At 41.0% G+C, this 24746-nt stretch overlaps 1 protein-coding gene across 8 annotated transcripts; it reads left to right on the top strand.

Annotated features, from left to right (window-relative positions):
- The first annotated feature begins 1535 nt into the window (after positions 1-1535).
- TRIM38 (tripartite motif containing 38) lies at positions 1536-24505 on the top strand. Of its 8 annotated transcripts, none has more exons than XM_015135722.3 (8): positions 1536-1821; positions 2015-2238; positions 5640-6080; positions 8307-8402; positions 10854-11084; positions 12015-12037; positions 12134-12246; positions 22163-24505. In XM_015135722.3, the coding sequence occupies exons 3-8, from the start codon at positions 5670-5672 to the stop codon at positions 22684-22686; spliced, it is 1398 nt and encodes a 465-aa protein (XP_014991208.3). In that variant the 5' UTR covers positions 1536-1821; positions 2015-2238; positions 5640-5669; the 3' UTR covers positions 22687-24505. The 8 variants fall into 8 exon arrangements, with proteins under 8 accessions (XP_014991208.3, XP_028703616.2, XP_014991210.3 ...); XM_028847783.2 differs by having other exon boundaries at positions 1551-1821; positions 1982-2238; XM_078000877.1 differs by having other exon boundaries at positions 1659-1821; positions 1982-2049.
- Positions 24506-24746: the final 241 nt, after the last annotated feature.

The following is a 24746-nucleotide window of genomic DNA, read 5'->3' as shown; positions in this document are numbered from 1 at the left end:
TTGATTATGTACTAAATAAGGGGTGGATTATTCATGTTTTCCAGGAAAGATGTGGGCAGTTGCCAGAACCGAGGGTTCTTCCTCTTTTTAGACCATATAGGGTAACTTCCTGACATTGCCATGGTATTTATAAACCACCATGGAGCTGGTGGGAGTGCCTTTTTGCATGCTAACACATTATAATTAGCGTATAATGAGCAATAAGAACAACTAGAGGCCACTCTTGTTGCCATCTTGGTTTTGGTGGGTTTTGACCAGCTTCTTTACTGCAACCTGTTTTATCAGCAAGGTCTTTACGACCTGCGTCTTGTACCAACTGCCTATTTCATCCTGTGACTTACAATGCCTAACCTCCTGGGAATGTAGCCCAGTAGGTCTCAGCCTTATTTTACCTAGCCCCCACTCAAAATGGAGTCATTCTGTTTCGAACATCTCTGACAATAGGTCAGATCTGGAATGAGCCACGCCTGGGTACAGAGTCACATCCACAGCAATGAAAGTCGTAGATATCTGCAAGGACTCATTGTGGGACCAAGGATTCAGGGGCTCATTCTTTCTCCTCTTTGTGTGTGCTGGTTGCCTCAGGAGTAGAATGTCCCATGCTATGCATGGGGTCTGCTACTATCATGCCAGGACATGATGAATCGTAGGTGGCAAAATGACAGATGGCTCTGTGAGCATCCAGGAGGGTGCAGTGCTGAAGCGTCTTCTGCTAAAGGAACATGTTTTCCAATCTTGCCTTTATTTTGAGTAGTTGGACCAGAGGGATTGCAGGTGGGCCAAACTCCATGTTCCCTTGGCTATCAGGGTCAGCAGACAGGCCAGGGGCCCAGACAGGCCAGTGGCGCCCAGAATTCAAGTTTAATTTCTCCTCCCACCTGTGTCCTGAGCTCCTCTTATTAGAGGAGCCGCATCTACTTAGGCCAGCATTTACTATGTTCTTATCATAAATGCCTCTTACACCTGAGACTTATAAATGTGACAAGCTCTTATTGTAAGATAGTAATCCATCTTTTTTCCCCATGAAATAATAATTCTAACTTGGGTAGTGATAGTACTTTTCCTTTCATTTTGAAGTGGAGAAGCTGGAGCTGAGTCATTAAGGACTTGGCCCTGGACCCCACAGCCTTTTCTCCCCAGAGCACAAAGCAGAGTGATTGTCCCAGGGATCCCACACAGCTCTAAGCTGGGGGCACTCACTGCTGGGCAATTAGTGACTCCTATTTTCTGTCCTGGCTGACCCCGGCTATTGAAGAAGATCTGAGTCCTGCAGAAGGACAGTAAGGAGAAAATCAAGACACAGAACGGGACAGAGAAGAATAGAAAGCTGACTCAGATGAATTTTGTGATGCCAGTGCGTCCTACTGCTGTTACCACCCCTTTTTCCACCACACCCTTCAGAGCAGTTATAGAACCACAAGCAACCCAGAAATAGCAAAAAAGTAACATCAGCTAGGAAGGCTTAAGGACTCCCAAGGGAGTTGGTGGCAAAAGTAGAAAGATCTCAAATCAGAGTCTGTGAACTGATCCTCTGCAGGCTTCCTGTTTTTAGGCACTCTGTGTTGGGGTCACATGATAGTTTACTGGGTTATTAATTGGTTCCTTCTTTTTATTGCTGTAAAAGAAGGATTTTTTTTTCCCTACGTTTCCCCTCCTTTATCGGAGAGGCTGAGTGCAAATGATATGAGCAACGTCCCTAGTTTTCTCCTAAATCTTATTAGCCCCGCCTCCCACAGTAGTTTCACTTCTCAGTTTAATCCAGTCTGAGTTAACTTCCTGACCCAGGAAGTGGCAGCTACAGAGGGGACCAGCAGCGAATATGTAAGTGTCTGAGCAGTGAAGGTTATGGAAAAGGTCCAGGCTAAGGTTTTCTCAGTGGATATGTGAGTGTGTACTGGTGGCAGGTGGGGTGGGGAATATATTTCCTGACAGCAGGGCCACTCCAACTCTGAAAATGGTCGGGACTTTCTTTGTTTTACAGCTCTCGCTTCTTTCCTGCTCTTTCTTTCACCAGACTTTACACCAAATCTCAGAAGATTCAGAACTTAGGTGAGTGGGGCCCAGGACAGGAACCCTGGAGCCTTGGAAGCAGGGGAGCCCCTTCTCCCCAGGAGCGCAGTGACCCTAGCAGAGAGGGGCCTGGTGTATAGTAGCCCGCCAAGGAATACACGTCATCAGAAGAAATTCTGTGTGGCTTCAAGAGACTGATCTGGTTGTGACAGGAAATCAGCCTACCCGGTAACTGTAATTAAATTACTGTTTTTTATTCTAGGCACTGTCATTTAAAAGAAGAATTACTCTTCAAACTTCCTCCTGACTCTGCCCTGTCCTAGAGCAGCTCTCAGGAGTAGGGGTGTGGGGACGGGCAGGGGGAGAGATGGGGGGTACAGGGAGAGCCCAGCTAGGTTCTCAGAAGAGGCAGGCTTTTTTGCTCCTGGCCACCCCTCTGTTGCCTATCCCTGGCCTCCCCCATTTTCTTTCTGTCTTCCCTACCTCCTTGGGTCTGCAAACTCTTTATGTTGCAATCACTCTGAACATGTCTCTTGAGATAGGTCCTGTCCTGGAGAAGAGATATTAGTAGTGAACTCCCCAGTTCTACAGGAGCTCTGATCCCATAGAAATAACTGCTCCTTAGGACCAAACCCTCTGCTCTGCAGCCTTCTTTCCAATTCTTATTCCCTCAGTTTAGGGAGAGGGCACAAAAAGGATAAACTAGTTCTTCTGGTTGTTCTGGTTGCCTTGATTGCTTCCATTACCTTCCTGGTTGGGTCTCTAGAAAGATCTTATTAACGAGGGAAGTCCCACTTAGGCACCCGTCTCTCTCTGCAGGAGAGAGAGGGATTCACTATTCTCCTTTCTCTTTCTTTTGCCTATTATACCTCTGCTCCTAAAAGCAAAAAAAACAAAAACAAAAAAAACCCAAAAAACCAAAAACAACCGACCTTATTAACCAGTGTTGGTTTTTGTTCTTTGTGGGGGGTGGGGGGGATCGAGGTGGAGTCAAATTTGATCGTCATGATGGTGTAGAAGCCAAGGGAACACTTCCTCTTTGCCTTCTGAAAGTTCACTGAAAAATCAACTCACAAAAGGAAGGCTAATTGGAGAAAAGGCATACAAATTTATTAACATGTACATGGGCTAGAATCACAGAGTGATTACCCCCTCTTCCAATGGGCGTAGATACTTATATAGTCTTATTTATAAATACTTATGTATTATACTTATGTATTCTAAATTATTTATAAATACTTATGTATTAATACATAAGTATAAATATGTATGTATATAATATAAAAATGTTATTTTTATATATGTATAAATATATAAGTATAAAATATGTATAAATATATTTATATATGTATAAATAATATTTATATATATACATATTTATATATGTATAAATACAAATACTTATATAGCCTTATATAAGTATATAGCCTTAAATATTTATATATCTATAAATACAAATACTTATATAGCCTTATTTCAGAGGGGAAGGGTGATATCAGGAGAATATAGGTAATTCTGTTGAGGGGCAGTAAATGATTATTAGGGATAATAAATGAATATTCAGGAGGATGAATGAATGAATGGAGGGACAGAGTTTAACTTGTAAATGGTTCTCTTTGGAAAATGAATGAGCCTGAGAGACAGACATTATTTTGTGAAAGTGTCTGATTAGGTCTGGTTACATTCTTAGTCCTCTTTTCTTCAGTACAAAATGTGATAACAGGGGTTGGAAGGAAAAACAAGTGTTCTTTTTGTCTAGTCTGACTGGCCTTTATGTAGATAGGGGAAAAGTCTCTTCCAGCATCTGCTGATCTCTAAGGGCCTTTAATTCAAAATACTCATTACACCAGGGAGTCATATATTGGGGTGAAGCTCCCCATACTCCTTCAGTGGGATCTGTCACAGATCACCCAATTGCATGAGTGTTACTACCAATTACAAAGAGTAATTCTGGTACCAATTATTCTTTTTTATTTTAAGACAGATTCTTGTCCTTTCACCCAGGCTGGAGTGCAGTGGTGTAATCTGGGCTCACTGCAAACTCCCACTCCAGAGCTCAAGTGATTCTCCTTCCTCAGCCTCCTGAGCAACTGGGATTACAGGTGTGCACCACCATGCCCAGCTAACTTTTTGTATTTTTAGTAGAGATGAGGTTTTGCCATGTTGGTCAGGCTGGTCTCAAACTCCTGATCTCAGGTGATCCGCCTGCCTTGGCTTCCCAAAGTGCTGGGATTACAGGTGTGAGCCACCGTGCCGGCGTGGTACCAATTATTCTTGAAGTTGACTAGAATAGGAAAGAGTTTCACACTCCCTGAGTTCTCTCTTTTACAGCTTTTGTGAGGAAGCCTGCATTGTTTCTCCCAGCACTTGGTCCAAGGTAACTTTCTGTGATAACAGAATGTTGTATATTGAGGCTGTTATGTAGCCACTAGTCACATGCAACTATTAAGCAATCAAAATGTGGCAAGTGGAACAGAAAAACTAAATGTTTCATTTTAATTTTTATTAAGTTAAATTTAAATTCCCATTCATGATAGTGGCTACTGTATTAGCTACACAGCTAGACGTTTATGCGTCCTCTAAATTCTAATGCATTTCTTCTTTCTGGAGAGAAGACTTTAGCTGGACATGGTGGCACATGCCTGTAGTCCCAGCCACTCTGCCAGGGTGAGGCAGGAGGATTGCTTGAACCCAGGAGGTCGAGGCTGCAGTGAGCGGTGGTCATGCCACTGCACTGCAAGAGAGCGAGAACTTGTCTCATAAGAAAAGAAAAAGAGCCCGGGTGCAGTGGCTCATTCCTGTAATCTCGGCACTTTGGGAGACTGAGGCAGGTGGATCACAAGGTCAAGAGATCGAGACCATCCTGGCCAAGCAACATGGTGAAACCCCGTCTCTACTAAAAAATACAAAAATTAGCTGGGCGTAGTGGCGCACCACTGTAGACCCAGCTGTTCGGGAGGCTGAGGCAGGAGAATCACTTCAACCGGGGAGGCGGAGGTTACAGTGAGTCGAGATCACACCACTGCACTCCAGTCTGAGCGACAGAGTGAGACTCTGGCTCATTAGAAAAAAAAAAAAAAAAATAGAAGACTGAGAAAAGAAAAATAGTTTAGAGCAGTCTGAGCTATGTGAGGTATGCAAAATTTATCAGGACCAGTGAGACAGGAGTATGGGTCTTCAGTTAAGACCCCATGTTTAAAAGCATTTTGTTCCTGACTGGCTGCCTCATCTATTACCTACATGTTCCTGAGATTTGTAATAAAAAGAACAATGTATAGCCAATCAAAAGCTTATGCTATTTTAATGTAAATTCTTGGTAAACAATTTTAAAAACGGCTTTAAAACTGCTTTTTTTTCCCGTTAAATAACCACTTGCAACTGCTTGCTAACGAGGACAACTTGAAACTCTGCATCTGGGTTGCAGTTCTCAATCGTGGCCCAAACAAACTCAGCCTCAGCTTCTTCCTTTTAAGTCCTCTTTTCTTCAATACAAAATGAGATAATAGGGGTTGGAAGGAAAACCTTCAAGACCTATGGAGGTCAGTAGCAGCCAGCTCATCACATAGAGGTGCAGGTGAGGTGTATTTTCATCATGGTAAAAATTCTGGCTGCTTCATCTCCATCTCTAGAGCCAACATTGGAGCTTTTCAATAAAAGCTATGGCCTCAACCACCAGCACCAAGAAGATGATGGAGGAAGCCACCTGCTCCATCTGCCTGAGCCTGATGACGAACCCAGTAAGCATCAACTGTGGACACAGCTACTGCCACTTGTGTATAACGGACTTCTTTAAAAACCCAAGCCAAAAGCGACTGAGGCAGGAGACGTTCTGCTGTCCCCAGTGTCGGGCTCCATTTCACATGCATAGCCTCCGACCGAACAAGCAGCTGGGAAGCCTCATTGAAGCCCTCAAAGAGATGGATCAAGAGATGTCATGTGAGGAACACGGAGAGCAGCTCCACCTGTTCTGCGAAGACGAGGGGCAGCTCATCTGCTGGCGCTGTGAGCGGGCACCACAGCACAAAGGGCACACCACAGCTCTTGTTGAAGATGTATGCCAGGGCTACAAGGTGAGTGTGTGGGTCAGGGGGCCTTGGTAAGTACCAAATCTTATCCTGCTCCCAGGAGCTGAGATGATTTAGCCTGAAACCTAATATTATGGTTTGGAAATACAGCTTTCATCATGTCATTCTTCTGAAAAATAGTTTATGATGATTTCTTGCTAAATTATCTAGACTGTCCGTTCTGACCTTCAATGGGATGGTTGGACTCATCTCTATCCATCTGTGTTATGATGAATTTCTCCTTGCTTTAGAACAGGTTGTTCTCAAACCAAACACCCGCATTTTTTCTTGCTTCACACTATGAATATCATTTGAAAAACCACAATATGTAAAACCATGCAGTAGGGCCTGCAAACAGGGAAGAAAGACCCATTACCTTTTAGGTATCTACAGTCTAGTAAAGAAGATAAACCATCAAAAATGTCTGCCTGGAGGTCCCTGGTTTTGGTGGTGGGGAGGGACATTTAGGGTAGGGAGTGGTTCATCTCAGAAGTAACTCTTGAAGGACACATAAAAATTGAACACCTATTGGGGGATTTTCATTTGGGGAATGAAGGGTCAGTGACATTGAAAATATCACTCTGGTACCTATACTTTTTTTTTTTTTTTGAGATAGGGTCTTGCTCTGTGTCCCAGGTTGGAGTGCAATGGTGTAGTCTCGGCTCACTGCAGCCTCAACCTCCTGGGGCTCAAGCAATCCTCCCACCTCAGCCTCCCAAGTAGCTAGGACTACAGGAATGCACCACTATACCCGGATAATTTTTTTATTTTTTGTACAGACATGGTCTGGATTTCTTGCTTATACTGGCCTCAAACCCCTGATCTCCCTCCCATCTCAGCCTCCCAAAATGCTGGGATTAGAGGCATGAACCACAGTGCTCAGCTACTCTGGCATGTCTATAATAAAAGGAATATCAAGGAGTAAAATTCAAACTATCCATATAAGAAAGGGAGGAGAGGGCAGATTTTAAGCAAGATTCAGGAAGAAGAGTAAAAGATTTGGAAATGCTTGGTTGTGGAAGGTGAAGCAGAGGGAGAGGTTTTGTGTACCATCCAGGCTTCTTGCCAGAAAGCATATTAAGGAAGGAGGGACTTTGCTGTTGGCAGCATGGAGGAATGGGCATAGTCCTGATGTCCTTTTTCCTTTTCTGTCCTGCCTAGATTTGAGGAAAATGTTGCCCCCTGTGTCAGGCTCCTTATTCTGTCCTCCACGAGACAGAGGTGGTCTTGTATGAAGGCTCTAAGTCCTTCTAAGGACATGTCAATCCTGACCCCTACTCAGCTCATGGCAGCTCTTCCTTAAACTCCATGGAACAGCTAATAACTGCAATGATGATATTCCAATTTGAATTACTTTTCCACCAAGTAGTAAGAAAAGGAGGCTGCTTATGTTGAAATTGAGTTTGGTCACTTACTAGATGGGCAATTTTGGGCACGTTATTTAATGTCTTGACACCTTGGTTTCCCCATCTGTAAATGGGGATAATAGCAGTGTCCTCCCTCCCTAAAACACACACACAGGAGGTGGTTATAAGCTTTGAGGACATTAAAATATAGAATGCATAGAATAGCACTTGGCATATAGCAAGGACAATGTCATCTTTTGCTAAAACAGTTACATAGAGCCCTTTCCTGAGAATGCTCGAGAATTAATGAGTATACTTGTTGGGTTTAGAGAGGACAGGAGACAATTCTTTTAGCATTGATTACAATTAGCAATTTGGGTCAGCTTCAAATCACTTGGCATCCTGATTTTTCATGACTCATAAGACACAAAATTTCATGTGTGCCAAACACTGGTATTGGTTTTGCTTGGTTCAGCATGTTATTTTACAAAATCTTTTAGATGATGATTACCTTGTTCTATATATAACTTTTTCCTGGCAGGACTCTAGTGGAGGGTGTAGCTCAGGCTCTGGGTCAGCAGATGAGGGTGCAATGCTCCACCAGCTGGCAGCCATAGCCCTTTGGGCAAGTTATTTTACCCCTTTCTTAGTCTCATTTTCTACAGCACAGCAATGATGTTTAAAATCCTACCAACTATTCAGGGTTGCCAAGGGGATCAGTATGTTCCTGCACATATAGCCTTTAGCATGCTCTCTAGCAAAAAACAAGGAGGACTCAATAAATATTCACTATTATTCAAATATATCTTAGAAAACTGGGATTCCCCCTAGGTCCCTAATGAAGAGTCAAATTGAATAGCCTTCACTGATCAAATTTTTCCTTCAGGAAAAGCTCCAGAAAGCTGTGACAAAATTGAGGCAACTTGAAGACAGATGTACGGAACAGAGGCTGTCCACAGCAATACGAATAACTAAATGGAAAGTAAGAATCTGACTTCATTGATCTCAAGCTATTTTCCATTCTAGAGCTTAGGCATAGGGGATGATTGAGGAAAATCACAATGATGATTTATTCTCACTAAACCAGGTCAAAAAAATGAAACCCAAGGGAGAAACCATTATTTGTATTTATGCCCCTGGCTCCAGGTTTACATCCATGAGAATTTAGTGCCAACCCCTTCCATCTTTAAACCGTAGTTGGCTGGGATTCCTGATACTCCAGTCAGAAGAAGCAGAATTGGTATGCCTATTTACCTAGAAAAAGCATTGACTGGGTCTCAAACTTTAAATACCTCAAAATAAACCTGGTTTGCAGGCCTCAACTCATTACCCTGGCACTTCTACCACAGCGGAGCATCTGGCTCTCAACTTTACAGGTACAGAAACCAACCTTTGTGGACACTTAGAAAACAGGATCACTCCAGATTGAAATTCATACTACTCAAGCTCATGAGGCTGATGAAGGAAATATACTTTATTTCTTTCTTTTTTAATTATTATTATTTTTTGAGATGGAGTCTTGCTGGAGTGCAGTGGTGCGATCTCAGCTCACTGCAACCTCCACCTCCCAGGTTCAAGCAACTCCCCTGCCTCAGCCTCCTGAGTAGCTGGGATTACAGGCATGCGCTACCATGCCTGGCTAATTTTTTGTATTTTAGTAGAGACAGGGTTTCACCATGTTGGCCAGGATAGTCTCGATCTCCTGACCTCGTGATTCACACACCTCAGCCTCCCAAAGTGCTGGGATTACAGGTGTGAGCCATTGCACCTGGCCTATACTTGATTTATAAGTACATCAGAAGTAATGCAACAACCTACACACTTGCAACTACAAACCGCAGCGTCTCTCAGACTATTTCCATGGCTGACCAACCTCCACATTATCAGAGCCACATTCTTTCATGAAAATATTTAGGTTCATGCAAAAGTAATTGCGGTTTTTGCCATTAAAGTAAAGGCAAAAACCACAATTACTTTTGCACCAACCTTTATATTTATATAATTCACTAGCTTGCAGTAAAATCCCACAAAGCTGATTACCGATTTTCCCTCTTTCAGGGGTCCTTTCTAACTTCTACCCTGATCTTTGTTTGTGGATGTTGCTCTTGAGCTCCTGAGTACACTCTTAGTTCCCTCATTTCTAGGATCTTGGGCAATGGGGAAGACCTTGATTGTAACTAACATATATGAAAACCCGTCTATACAAGAGTTAAAGCTGTACCTGTCTCCTACACAAAAATTCCACCTCATCCTAAGTCAAAGACCCTTCTTCTACATCGTAGTCATCGAAACACTGTGTGGATTTATTTTTATTTTTTAATTTTTATATTTTTAAGATAAGTAGAGAGTTTATTTGGGCCATGTTTGAAGACTGCAGTCCGAGAACATAGATTCAAGTTGCCCTGAATACACACTCCCACTGCATTAATTTAGACAGCATTAATGGAAATTGCAACTTTACATCTCCTCAGATGAAACTTTCACTTGATTTCTGTCAGTCTTACACATAGGAATGCTTAAGATGACCCTAGGGTAGTAGAAAAATATTTCTCAGTTAACCATAATAAATACCTGCCAAACTCAGAGCTCCCCCTGCCAAGAATTATGGACCCTCTTACCAGCCTGGTTGTCTTAAAATCCAGTCTTGGTAATGTTCATTATAAGCTTTTACTTCAAGAAAATCACTCAGACTCAGAAATCTAACTTCTTAAATCATAAGTAAAAATTTATTTTTATCCTTGTAACTGATAAAGTGTTTGAACTTGGCCCTAGTTTCATAATTAAGTTATCTAGCACTCCTAACCCAGCTTTCTCCTGTGTGTTGGCTGAGGAATAAGGAAATTAATTGGGTGACTATAAGGAATCTGAGACAACCTCTTCCACGTCTGAGTGCCTGCCTCCCACACATGACCCTGCAGCAGGAAACTGGGACATTCTTCCAGCTTCAGTGACTCATGAGAAAATAATGTCCCAGTGGCTGATTGTGTGTGTGTGTGTGTGTGTGTGAAAATATATATAACACTTAAGCATTTAACCACTTTTAAGTATACAGTTCAGTAGAATTAAGTGCTTTTACATTGTTACATTGTTGTGCAACTATCACCATTCCCATTTCCAAACTGCAACTCAGTTTCATCTTTCATCTTCTAAACTGAAACTCACTACCCATTAAACAATAACTCGTTTTTCCATCTTGTCAACACCTTGCAACCACTATTTTACTTCCTGTCTTTATGAACTTAACTATTCTAGATACCTTGTATAAGCAAAGTCTTACAATATTTGCCCTTTTTTTTCTGGCTTATTTTGCTTGAACGTCTTCAAAGCTTATCATGTAGTAGCGTGTGTCAGACTTTCATTGTTGTTTATCCATTCATCCATAGATGGACATTTGGTTTATTTCCACCTTTTGACCATACTTTCTTGACTCTAGGAGAAGGTACAGATTCAGAGACAAAAAATCCAGTCTGACTTTAAGAATCTCCAGTGTTTCCTACATGAGGAAGAGAAGTCTTATCTCTGGAAACTGGAGAAAGAAGAACAACAGACTCTGAGTAGACTGAGGGACTATGAGGTTGGTCTGGGGCTGAAGAGCAATGAACTCAAGAGCCATATTCAGGAACTGGAGGAAAAATGTCAGGGCTCAGCCCAGAAATTGCTGCAGGTGAGGCTGTTTATTTGGAGTAGGGAAAAAAGGTATGTTATTGTGCTATTAAAGGAGAATGATAATGAAGCATGGGAAGATAGAGTAATGTTTCTTTTAGATATACATCAGTGCCATCAGGCTAGCCTTCACTAATCTATGGGGTACCTTTATGTCAATTAGAAAAATAAACTTCTGAGGGAACATAGCTTGGCCAAATGGAACCATGGGATAACATCCACCACTGTTTGTCTCCTTGGCCCATGTGCACAGAACCTGGCTGTCAACTCTCTCCTGAAATACTCTGCTAGGTGACTGATGGGTGATGAAGTGGGGCAGCCAAAATGAGTGATAACCCGTTCCCTGATTTGCTTGTAGAACCCTTGCTCCAGAGCTGTTATGGTACAATCTACAGCTCTATCTGTATGAAGATAAACATCTGGAGCCATTAATTCTGGTTCTAACTAACAGGATTGGTGACTATACTGTAAGGTTGAGTGTATAGCATGATTGCTTTACCACTGTGTGATACCTGTTGCCACCATCTTAGTGGCCCAGTCTCAGGGCTGTGCACAGATTCATCGCTAAGGACCTTATGTGTTCTCTAATCTGGGCTCACTGTGAAGGAAATCCGATCACCAAAAGCTAGTCTTGACAGAGGGAGCATGGACAAAGCTCCTGGCCCTCATGCTTCAGCAAGGATGAGAATAGATGCAAATGTTGATAAACATCCTGCCATGCTGAATCTCCCAGAAGCTGGTAGGAATTATTCCATCTGGGTATCCATCAACATCTAAGACTTGTGGGAATTACTTTATTTGGGTATCCATCAATATCTAAGACCAGGGTAACTCTCTTCTTTGGGAAAAGCAAAGAAGAATAGCTCTGCATGACAAGCCCCATGAAATACTGATGTTCCCATGCTCACCTTTTCTTTTTGTTTCTTTATAGAATGTGAATGACACTTTGAGCAGGTAAGTCCTGTATGAATGCAGGAGGGGAGGGGCATGTGTATATAGAACTGGATGGAATGCACCTCTGAAGAAATCTCTGGCCTCTGGTTGTTCTAGGAGTTGGGCTGTGAAACTGGAAACATCAGAGGCCGTCTCCTTGGAACTTCATACTATGTGCAATGTTTCTGAGCTTTACTTTGATGTGAAGAAAATGTTAAGCAGTCATCGAGGTATGTGCACTAAAGAATTTCTAAATACTGTGGATGGAAGGGGCCTTATGCAGTAACCAAGTTTACCACCTGTCCGTCAGCAGGCTCACAGCCAGAGAGGTTGTTTAGTTAATTTCAGTAGCGCCTTCATACCTTCTCTAGTTAGTATGATTCACTGCTTAGATGTGAGTGAGCATTGCATTCTGGTTATCTGCACAAACCTTTCAAATTCTTATTCTTTCACTTATTACCCATGTTACTCCAAGTGACTTGGTTTTCCCCTCTGAAAAATGAAAATATTAACAGCCCCCACTTCATTGAGTTGTCATCAAAATTAAATGCATCAACATGTACAAAGTGCTTAGCACCGTAACTGATAGATGATCATAATACCACATCCTGGTATTAGATCTGATCATAGTGTTTATTATTAATAGATCAGCCAACTCTTAGAGCAATGCAAGAAAGGTAGGTGAGTATGACAGCCTATCATTCACATATTTTAGGAACTTGACTTAGATAACACAGATGATAAATGTTACAACCAATTTACAGATTCCGAAATGTTAGAACCATTTACTGAGTTTCCTGCTCCCTTGATTTTTTTAAATCAGTACTGACCATACTTTCACAAATTTGTATTCATAAGTACAAAATCAAAAAATCCCTGAAAATGGAAAGTTTTATCATGATTCATTGGGCTGCAAAAATGTGGCCTAACCTGAAATGATTTGGTGGTTACATTAGTTATCTGTTAGTACAAACAAATTACCATAATTTAGAACCTTAATACAACACCCATATATTATCTCAATTTTTGTGGTTCAGGAATCTGGGCACAGCTTAGTTGGGCCCACTGCTTAGGGTCTGACAAGGCTGCAATTAAGATACTGGTCAGGCTGTGTTCTTACCTGGAGGCTAGGCTGAGGAAGAATCCACTTCCAAGCTCACTGAGGTAGCAGGCAGAATTTCTTTCCTGATGGTTGCAGGACTTTGGGCCCTGGTTATTTCTGGCTATTGGCTGGAGGTTGCCCTCAGCTTCTACAGGCCACCCCTCAGCTCTTTGCACACGGGCGTCTAACATGGCCAGTTATTTCTTCAGAGAGAGCTCAGGAGACAGACTCTTTAGAGAAAATCTGATAGCAAGATGGAGTCTTACATAATGAAATGTAATCTTAGAAATTATATTCCATCATCTTTGCCATATCCTATTGGTCAAAAGCAATTCATAAGCCCTTCTCACACTCAAAGACAAGCAATTTTATGAGAGTGTGAACACTAAGAGGCAGAAATCATAGAAGGCCACCCTTGAGTCTGTCTTCCACAGTGGCCAACCCTGAACTGCACTGAGATGAGACTATTTAAAAGTCTTTATTTATCCCACTTAATTTGAATAAATGTTTTGCTGCAGATATATTGATGAATTTGATTACAAGGCTCTGCCTTAGGCCCTGATGGGGTTGAAATTTAGAGTATATGCATTTTTTTTTTTTTTTTTGCCTTTATAACTTCTAAACTAATTTGAATTGCAAAGCCCATTTTGTTCCAGGGATTTCAGATAAGGAATTATAGACCTGTGTTCCCCTCAAATACACAACAACAAACAACAACAAAACCCAAAAGCACTCTGTATTTCATCCTATACAGATGACAGGAAGGAAGAACAAGACTTTGTGTAAGTTTTGCTGGGATTTCACTGAGTTAATTTGCCTCCTCTCATCTTTTACAGAAGGAATCATAATACGGTTCAAGTGAAACTCTTTTTTTTTTTTTTTTTTGAGACAGAGTCTCACTCTGTCGCCCAGACTGGAGTGCAGAGGCGTGATCTCAGCTCACTGCAAGCTCCACCTTCTGGGTCAAGTGAAATTATTTCTTAAATGGGCTTATCTTTTAATGAAATATTTCTCCCCTCTTAAACACTGTTTATTAAAATTTTTCTTTTTTTAAAATTTTTTTTGAGATGGAGTCTCGCTCTGTTGCCCAGGCTGGCTTGCAGTGGCACAGTCTCAGCTCACTGCAGCCTCTGCCTCCCGGGTTCCAGTGCCTCAGCCTCCAGGGTAGCTGGGATTACAGGTACGTACCACCACCCCTGGCTGATTTTTGTATTTTTAGTAGAGATGAGGTTTCACAATGTTGGCTAGGCTGGTCTTGAACTCCTGACCTCACGTGATCTGCCCACCTCAGCCTCCCAAAGTGCTAGGATTACAAGTGTGAGCCACTGCACCTGGCCTAAAATTTCTCTTATTACAAAAGTGATATGAATAAATTTTATTTTTATTTTTAAATGTATGTTTATTTATTTTATTTTACATTGCCTTCAAGCAGATGCAACAAATAAATTTTAATCAGTCAAACAATATAAAGAATATAAACAGAAAGTTCAAGGTTTCTCCCACCCCTCTCCAATCTGACTTCTCTAGGTAGGGTAACCTATATCTTTCCCTAAGTTTGTACAAACATGTAATATATATAATCTGTCTCTTCTATGTTACTCATTACTTTTTTATGTCTAATATTCCATAAGTATATAATAAATATATGTAACCATATCCCTACTGATGGAGCTTCAGGCTGTTTCTAGAACTTAGTTATTACAACATTGCTACAAAAACTTTCTAGTCCATGCACCCTTTTATCCTGGTACTTTCATTTCTTTTGGGAACATACCCCAAACCGGGATTGCTGAGGTTGTTGTTAATCTTAATATATGGTACCATATTACTTGACTCAAAGTTGTAACATAACTCCTACCAGCACCAGGAATAATGACCCACATATACTGAACACTTTTTTAGTCTGTGACAGATTAGAAAAGCTTTACTTTTCTTGGTTTTTGTTTTATTATATCACAGTCCTCTCTATATGGGGCATTTTTGCTTTATAGATAAGGAAATATGACAGAGAGAGGTTAAGTGAGTGTTGTAGGATCTCATAACTAGAAGGTAGGCATAGAAAGAGTCTAGAATCTAGAAAGCACTCTCTTACCATTCTGCAATGTGGCAGAAAATACAAAGTGTTATTTACTTATCTCTTTTAGACAGGTTTTAACTCTGTCACCCAGGCTGGAGTGCAATGGCCCCCATCATGGCTCCCTGCAGCCTTAAATTCCTGGGCTTAAGCAATCTTTCCACGTCAGCTTCCCCAGTAGCTGGGACCACAGGCAGGGACCACAGGCAAGCACCACCACATCTGGCTAATTTTAATTTTTTTTTTTTTTTTCTTTTTGTAGAAACAATATCTCTTTATTTTGTCCAGGCTGGTCTTGAACTCCCAGGCTCAAGCAATCCTCTCACCTCGGCCTCCCGAAGTGTTGGGATTACAGGCACAAACCACCATCTCCAGCCTGAAGTGTATTTAATCCACTGCCTTGTGGACTGGGCATTGAGGCTGTGTGTAGAGTTGGGTTTTTTTGTTGTTGCTGTTGCAAACAATACTACTGTGAACATTCTTATCCATGCTTCTTTGTGTCCTGTGAATGTTTCCTCCAGGGAGATACCTTGGAGTGACATGCTGGTGTGGGGGATGCACATCATAATTTTACCAGATACTACAGATCTTGAAATTGTTCCAATTCTACCCCACCAGCAATATAAGAGCTCTCACTCCTCCAAAACTCCCTGAGTCTTTACTTATATAATTTATGATTTTGATAGTCTTACGGATTTAAAAGGGTACCTAATTGTGTACTTAATTTGTGCTTTTCTGATTTCAGTAGTGAGACTGAGATTCTTTTTGTCCATTAGCCCTTCAGGCTTCTGTGATTTACCCATGATTTACTGTGGTTTAATAATTTTTATTGGGTTATTTTCCTTATTGATTTATGGGAACTTATTATGGCTGATGTCTTCTGGCATGTGGATGGCATTTTGCATTTTCATCCTGTTTTATAGGGTTTCAAAATTAAGTAGACACATTTTCCTTCAAAGTCTGTGTCTTCTGTTTCCAAAGAGCTTAGTCATCAGTGGGCAGTGAATTTTATCACCTAATTAATTTTATTAGCCCCATGTGTTATGCCTGTAGTTCCATCTACTGGGGAGACTAGGGCAGGAGGATCTCCTGAGCCCAGGAGTTCAAGGCTGCGGTAAGCTATGATCACACCACTGTACCCAGCCTGGGCAACAGAGCTAGACCCTGTCTCTTAAAGGAGGGGGCCAGGTATAGTTGCTCACGCCTGTAATCCCAGCACATTGGGAGGCCGAGGTGGGAGGATCACTTGAGGGCAGGGGTTCGAGACCAGCCTGGTCAACATAGTGAAACCCCATCTCTACTAAAAACACAAAAATTAGCCAGGCGTGGTGGTGTGTACCTGTAGTCCCAGCTACTCAGGAGGCTTAGGCAGAATTGCTTGAACCCAGAAGGCAGAGGTTGCAGTGAGCTGAGATTGTGCCACTGGACTCTAGCTTGAGTGACAGAGTGAGACTCCATCTCAAAAAAAAAAAAGGAGATGAAGGAGGAGGAGGAAGAGAAGGAGGTGGGGGAGGGGGAGGAAGAGGAAGAAGAAGAAAAAGACAAAAAAATTTAGCTGTCATCTATGCTTTGATAGCATTATAATGATGACGAAGACAATTGCTAGGTTAGTGAGAGGAGGCTACATACACACCAGAACTCTCTACGTGGAAAGCAAGTTCATATATTTTGTTAAGTATGTTTCATTGGAGACCTTCTTTTCCCATAACTATGACCAGTGCTCTGCCAGCTCAGTCAACAACAACGTCGCATGTTGACTCCACACCTGGATTTTTGGTCCAATTGGTAATGAAATCATCCCACCAGTGTCTTCATAATATATATATACACACACACATATAGTATTCTCTCTATATATATTTATTTGTATGTTTATATCTATATCCTCCCACCTCAGCTCTTGCTCCATCTCCCAGCCTGAGTGGTGCAGCAGTGCGATTATGGCTCAACCAATGAGAGGATCAATGGCGATCCTCTCATTTCAGCCTCCCCAGTAGCTGGGACTATAGGCATGGGCCACCATATCTGGCTGATTTTTAAATTTTAAAATTTTTTGAGACAGCAAGTCTCTATATACTATAGATATATATATAGTATCCTCTCTCTAATATATATAGAGAGAGGATACTATGTCTATATCTGTATCTATCTATCTTTCTATAGAGAATGAATACTATATATCTAATAATATGTAATATATATTATATATAAAAGTCAAGCATTGATTTGTACATATAATATATATATAGATTACTGTATGTGTGTGTGTTTTTATATATATATATATATTCTTTTTCTTTTTTTTTTTCAAGACAGGCTGTCACTGTGTTGTCCAAGCCAAGTGGTACAGTGGTGGGATCATGGCTCGACCACCTGGGCTAAAGTGATCTTCCCACCTCAGCCTCCCCAGTTGCTGGGACTACAGGCACAGGCCACAAAACCTGGCTAATTTTTAATTTTTTTTTGAGACAGGGTCTCCCTTTGCCACCCAGGATAGAGTGTAGTGGTGCAATCTCGACTCACTGCAACCTCCACCTCCCGGGCTCAAGTGATCCTCCCACCTCAGCCTCCTGAGTAGCTGGGACTATAGGTGTGCACCACAATGCCAGGATAATTTTTCATATTTTTTGTAGAGATGGAGTTTGGCCATATTGACTACGCTGGTCTCAAACTCTTGGACTCAAGTGATTCACCCGCCTCAGCCTCCCAATATGCTGGGATTACAGGCATAAGCCACTATGCCTGGCCTGATTATTGTACATGTTTTTGATGTAACGTATTATATATGTCATATATGACAATATAAATGAATATATTAAACATTCAGTTTTCATTTACATATTGTAAAATACATATACTATACATATGTAATATGTAGAACATATGCTATACATATATATGTATATGTTAACATATATAATACATATACATATAATATGTATAGATGCATATATAAAATTTGATTTGTTATTATTTATATTATTTTGTGCAGGAGTTCTATATCTGTCTATAAGCTGGTGCCATAATTTTTTATTCTTTGGAGGATTTGGTATGAGATTGTCATTACTCATGCCTTGACTTCTAAATTTCCTATAAAACTGACAAAATCCATTTTTGCTTGATAAAGATGCATGTTTTATTATCTGTTGGTAAAATTTAAAGTAGTGATTTCATTTCTTTAATGTTAGGTCTGCCCATGTTTTCTTTGTTTTTTGAACGAGTTTTACTCAGAAATATTTTTTCTAGGAAGTATTAATTTTGTCAATGCTTTCAATTTTATTAGTAGCGTAAGATTTATTATAAAGTTCTGTAGTATTTAAAAATTTTCTGTATTCATTCCATTTGTGCCTTCTTACTTTGATAAATCTCATTAGAGGTATGTCTATTTTATTTACTTTTTTTTAAAGATGCTACTTTTTTTTTTCCTCTTTATTGCATTCTGGTTTTAACTTCACTGTTACATTGTTTAGTATCTATTTTTTCTTTTTAAAAAATTATATTTGGGTTTTCTATGTTCTTTTGAACATTTAAATTAGATGCTTAGCTCATTAATGTTCAGTTTTTTAATTTTTCTAAGATAAGCATTTAAAGCCTACAAATTTTCCTTAAAATTCTGCTTTAGCTCCATTGTATATTTTTATAAATAACATTTTATTATTGTTCCATTCTATATGTCTTCTAATGATTTATTAGTAGTTTACATTTCCTAATATTTAGAATCTTTTTAGTTGTCCTTTTATTATTGGTTTATAATCTTATATTGAGACTAGAGAAAATGATCTGTGTAATACAGATTTATTGAAATTTGTTCAGACTGTTTTTTGACTATTATTTACTCAGTTAGCACATGTTCCATCTGTACCTGAGAAAACTGCATATTCTCTGCTTACTATTATTAAACAATTACTGAGCTTTATGTATTGACTATGAGATTGGGCTTCTTAGATTGTTCAGACCTTCCATATCTTCCCTTAATTTTTTCTTTTGATCTGCCTGATCTATCAATTATGGAAAGAAGAATGTTAAAATATCCGATGATGATTGTAGATTTGTCAATTCCTCCTATAATTCTACAGTTTTTGCTTTGTATATTAACACAATTTTAAGCATGAATGCACTATACTACTAGTGCATTCACGTTTAGAATTGTGTTATCTTTTTTGGGTGACTCCTTTCATTCTTCCCTTTTTTTTTTTTTGAGACAGAATCTTGCTCTGTCACCCAGGCTGTAGTGTAGTGGTGAAATCTCAGCTCACTGCAACCTCTGCCTCCCCGGTTCAGGTGATTCTTGTGCTTTAGCCTTCCAAGTAGCTGGGATTACAGGCATGTGCCACAATGCGCATCTAATTGTTGTATTTTTAGTAGAGCCAGAGTTTCACCATGTTGGGCAGGCTGGTCTTGAACTCCTGGCTTCAAGTGATCCTCCTGCCTTGGCCTCCCAAAGTGCTGGGATTACAGGCATGAGCCACCACACCCGGCCCTCCTTCCATTCTTAATAATGCTCTTAGTATCTTTTGATATACTTACATAACTACAACAGTATATGACTATATTATCTATCTTTTAACTTCCAATCTTTCTATATGTTTTTGTTTATGTGTCACACCAATAGATAGGTGGAATTTTAAAAATCCAATTGATATTTTTTCTCTTAAGTGGTATTACCACCCTGTAAACATTTTAATTTCTCAACATGGGTTTTCCTGGGTCATTCAGGTAATATGAATTGAAACCCCAAACTTCTGTGAGTCAGGCTGATTAACAGCTGACTGAATAGAGTTTGAAAAAGAGGCTATTTACAAAGGTGAGGAGTTGGGAAATCCACAAGGAACAGGAAGCACCCAGAGCTAGGAACAGTTAGAGAACCATCGAGCTAGGAACAGTTAGAGAGCCATCACCTCCTCTGGGCCTCAAGTGGCAGGTGTAGGGAGCCGTAACTATACAAGAGCATGCCCAGAGGCAGAGGAATGCAGACCCTCCAAATCATAGCCAGTGGCATGGGACTGAGGCACTGAATACTCCCAAGGCTGCTGCTTTGTGCCCTATGGTCTCCTCTGGTGCTTCCCATTGACTGAACCAAGCAGAAGCCAGAGGGCAGAAAGCCTGGTTAATGTGTCCACGTCAGCCTTCCCGGGCACAGAACACGACAGGGAAAAGTGAGGGAATGATTTGGAAGAACAAACAGAGCATCCAGCACAGGAGATGTTTCTGAATACTTGAATTCCTTAATTGTCACAGACCAACTGAGCAATATTTAACTCAGTAGCACGGTGGTTTCTTAACTCTCTTGTTAGAACATCCTATTACCATTTTTTATTTTTAAAACTGCATACTGTCCAGTATCTCACTTTAGGTTATCAGAGTTTTTTTCTGTCTTGTTTGATTCTAGTCTGATGTTTTTCATGTATATTGGTCCTCAGTGTATTATTATCTCATACTAATGCTTATGGAACATTATCTGAGGGGAAAGAGAAGAGCTTACAATTAAAAGTCATGGGACTAGGCATGTGTCATGAGACCTGGGTCTTCCAATAACAAGCTAAGACATTAGCTGAGTCATTTTCCTTCTCTGATTCCCAATGTTGGTGGTTATTCAGTAGAGAAAGGAAAAGGTATCTTTCTGCTCAACTGTTTCATGATTCCTGGAAGTCCTGCATGGGAGAAGAACTTTGGACAGGATGGTAACCATATTAACTGGTTAGTTCTGTACCTTGGCATCCCTGAATAACTAAGACGAAGATGATGTCGATGATATCATTATTGCTGCATGTTGCTAGAAGAGCTGAGGTAGGACTGGTTCTCTGTCATAATGTAAAAGAGTCTTGGAAGGTGTCTGGGATCCAGGGTCCAGAACCCCTCGTGGCCTTTGGAACACCAAACTCTGCGCCAAAAGGTGGAAGGCTGCCCTGCCGCACCACAAATCTACGCCCAGGGCCTAAAACCCCTTGTGGCTTGGATGGAACACAGGGCTCAGGGCATAAAACCCCTCATAGCCTCTGGAATGTGCACAGACTTGTTGGTTCCTTGCTTCTTACTCATAAACATGTCCTCCATTATCTCAAGCAGCAGACCATATTCTATACGTGTCAAAGAAAATGCTAAACCATCACAGCTACGCTTAATGCACCACTACCTTTCTACCCCCATGTCCTCATGCCCTCACCTGTTTACCCTCACATCCTCACCACCTGCTTCTTTGCTTGATCCCCAATAAATAGTGTGGACTCCCAGAGCTCGGGGCCTTCACAGCCTCCAATCTAGCGCTGGCCTGCTGGACCCACTGTATGCACTCTTAGCTTGTCTTTTCTCATACCTTTGACCTTGCCGGGCTTTGTAGCCCCCACGGCCTGGTGTCGGGTCCAATCACCCCAACAACTACCACTTATTAGGTGCTTACCATGTACCAGGAATTTTACCAAGCATTAAGCAAACATAAGCTTGTTCAATCCTACCCACCATTCTCTGCAACAACTATGGTAATTTCCACTTTATAGTTAACAAACTGAGGCTCAGAGAGTTAAATGATTTGCCTAAGCTCACACAGTTTATAAGAAACAATACTTGGGTTTGAACACAGGCTGGTTTTATTGAAAATAACTTGTGGCTGGGCATGGTGGCTCACACCTGTGTAATCCCAGCACTTTGGGAGGCTGAGGCGGGTGGATCACTTGAGGTCAGGAGTTTGAGACCAGCCTGGTCAACATGGCGAAACCCCATTTCTACAGAAAATTTTAAAAAATTAGCCAGTTGTGGTGGTGCGCACCTGTAGTCCCAGCTACTCAGATGGCTGAGGCAGGAGAATTGCCTGAATCTGGGAGGTAGAGGTTACAGTGAGTTGAGATAGTGCCAGTATACTCCAGCTTGGGTGACAGAGCAACACTCCGTCTCAAAAAAATAAAAAATAAACTAAAATAACTTGTGTTCTTCACACCAACAAAAGTATTTTTGTTTGTTTTGTTTTGTTTTGCAGTTAATGTGACTCTGGATCCAGATACAGCTCATCATGAACTAATTATCTCTGAGGATCGGAGACAAGTGACTCGTGGATACACCCAGGAGAATCAGAACATATCTTCCAGGAGATTTACTGCCTTCCCCTGTGTCTTGGGTTCTGAAGGCTTCACCTCAGGGAGACGCTACTTTGAAGTGGATGTTGGCGAAGGAACTGGGTGGGATTTAGGAGTTTGTATGGAAAATGTGCAGAGGGGCACTGGCATGAAGCAAGAGCCTCAGTCTGGATTCTGGACCCTCAGGCTGTGCAGAAAGAAAGGCTATGTAGCACTTACTTCTCCCCCAACTTCCCTTCATCTGCATGAGCATCCCCTGCTTGTGGGAGTTTTTCTGGACTATGAGGCCGGAGTTGTATCCTTTTACAATGGCACTACTGGCTGCCACATCTTTACCTTCCCAAAGGCTTCCTTCTCTGATACTCTCCGGCCCTATTTCCAGGTTTATCAATATTCTCCTTTGTTTCTGCCTCTCCCAGATGACTAAGGAAAAGAGCAGAAGCTCCTTGGTTTAACCAGCACAGAGAAAATAATATAAATCCCATAAGGGCAGACGTTTGGTCTGTTTTCTTCGCTGTCACTTCCTTAGTACTTAGAATAGTGCTGGGATTTTAGTGGATATATAATTGATTTATGTTGAATATATGGACTTAGAAACTAAAAATACCACAGATGGTTAACCTGGACTGGGGCAAAGCAAGATAATAGCAATGATCATACATTGCTGTCTCTATCCGTCTTTAATGGGTCAGGGCTTTGATTTCCAAGGGTCTTCAGGTGATGAGTAGTGGTACCCACAGGTCAGAAGGTCTGCGTTCTCCTAATTTGTTTGCTGCCATTTGAACTCATGTGGGGAATGAAAGAAAGCTGCAATTATCCGCCAACTGCATTTAAAACCAAACCAAACCAAACAGGAAAATCAAAATAACGTTGACTCTTCCAACCACTGACGTGTTGTTTAATAATCTAAGCAGCAGTCCTGGAGGCTACCAGACTTACCGAGTTCTACCCGAGAAATAGCCAAGCAAAGTGTGAGAGAAGGGTTAAGAATGGCTTACAATGAGATGCTTCAAATGAAAAGGGAATTATGAGTAAAACTGAACTTGGAAGGGGGATTCAGTTCTGGAAAAGAAGTTGGTATTTTCCAGTCTGCTAGGACCAGTTACCTTGAAATATTTTAAAATCTCAGTAAATAGTTATTGCTGAAATGACTGTTGGTAGTTCTCATTATGATTCAGAGAAGATCAAATAGACCTTAACTTCATTTTGAAAAAGACCAAATTACCATACCTGAGTGGGTAATGACAGGACTACAACTAAAACATAAACAACATTAGTGATGACCATAAAAAGTCACAAAATTGCTAAATGTTATAATTTAGAGTTGATATAAAAATTGATGGCCAGGTGTGGTGGCTCACGCCTGTAATCCCAGCACTACAGGAGGCTGATGCACGGGGATCACTTGAGGTCAGGAGTTCAAGACCAGCCTGGCCAACATGGTGAAACCCCCGTCTTTACTAAAAATACAGAAATTAGCCAGGCATGGTGGCAGGCGCCTGTAATCCCAGCTACTCGGGAGGCTGACGGAGGAGAATTGCTTGAGCCTGGGAGGCAGCAGTTGCAGTAAGCCAAGATTGTGCTGTGCCTCAAGGAAAAAAAAAAAATTAATGTTTATTGATATTTGTTGAGGTCCTATGACATCACCTCTGAGAACAGGAGAAATGAAGCAACAGTTGTGTCTAGATGTCAGAGGCATGGCTGGGCCTCCATCTCTGCCTAACGGAAGACATAAAAGAGTTCAGACTATTGCCCATGTTCCCCAGGGTCAGAAGTTCTCCAGGTTGTAACTCGCAAATGAAGGGTAGCAGAATATGCCATCTTTGGCATAAGTATTTTGAGCTGAAGACAATTGAGAAAAAAATAGATTAAAAACAAACAAACACATACCTCTGCGATCTCCCTATTTGCCTAAAAGCAGGATATGAAATTGTGAAGGCATCCTCCTACTCCAGGAAGAACAAAGGTTAGTCACCAGAGACTTTAGACTCTTCTCAGCCTGGACATAGTACCAGAGAAGTCTTATTTAAAAAAAAAAAAGGGAAAGAAAAAGTTGCCTTCCCACAATTTACTGCGCTAGTAATTCAAAGTCCTTTTCCTCTTCCTTGTCACTTAAAAAATGTATTGTTTTGTTAAAATGCTATATAGGCCCAAGTTCTAAATCCTCTTTTGAGTATTCATCTCTGTACTCCCGTGTTTGTGCAATGCACATGTTAATAAACTTCTCTTTGTTTCTGTCTTCTCAATCTGTCTTTTGTTAGACTACTTTATAGGGCCAATGATGGAGAACCTAAGATGAATAGAAAAAAAAGATTTTTCTCCCCAAAAGAAGGATTATCCCCCAGTCTTACTTGTTCTATATCCCTGTAGTCTGAGTATGCTGCCCCAGACTTGGGGAATAGGACCCAGTGGGTAACCAAGGAACCCCAACTTTGTGCAGGATCAGTGAAGATGTAATCTGGGTATTCATAAGCTCTTCTCTACCTC

The sequence above is a fragment of the Macaca mulatta genome, chromosome 4 (genome assembly GCF_049350105.2).
Source record: "Macaca mulatta isolate MMU2019108-1 chromosome 4, T2T-MMU8v2.0, whole genome shotgun sequence".
NCBI classification, from domain to species: Eukaryota; Metazoa; Chordata; class Mammalia; order Primates; family Cercopithecidae; genus Macaca; species Macaca mulatta.
Note: the sequence above shows the minus strand (reverse complement) of the source record. Positions and strands in the feature narration are given on the sequence as shown.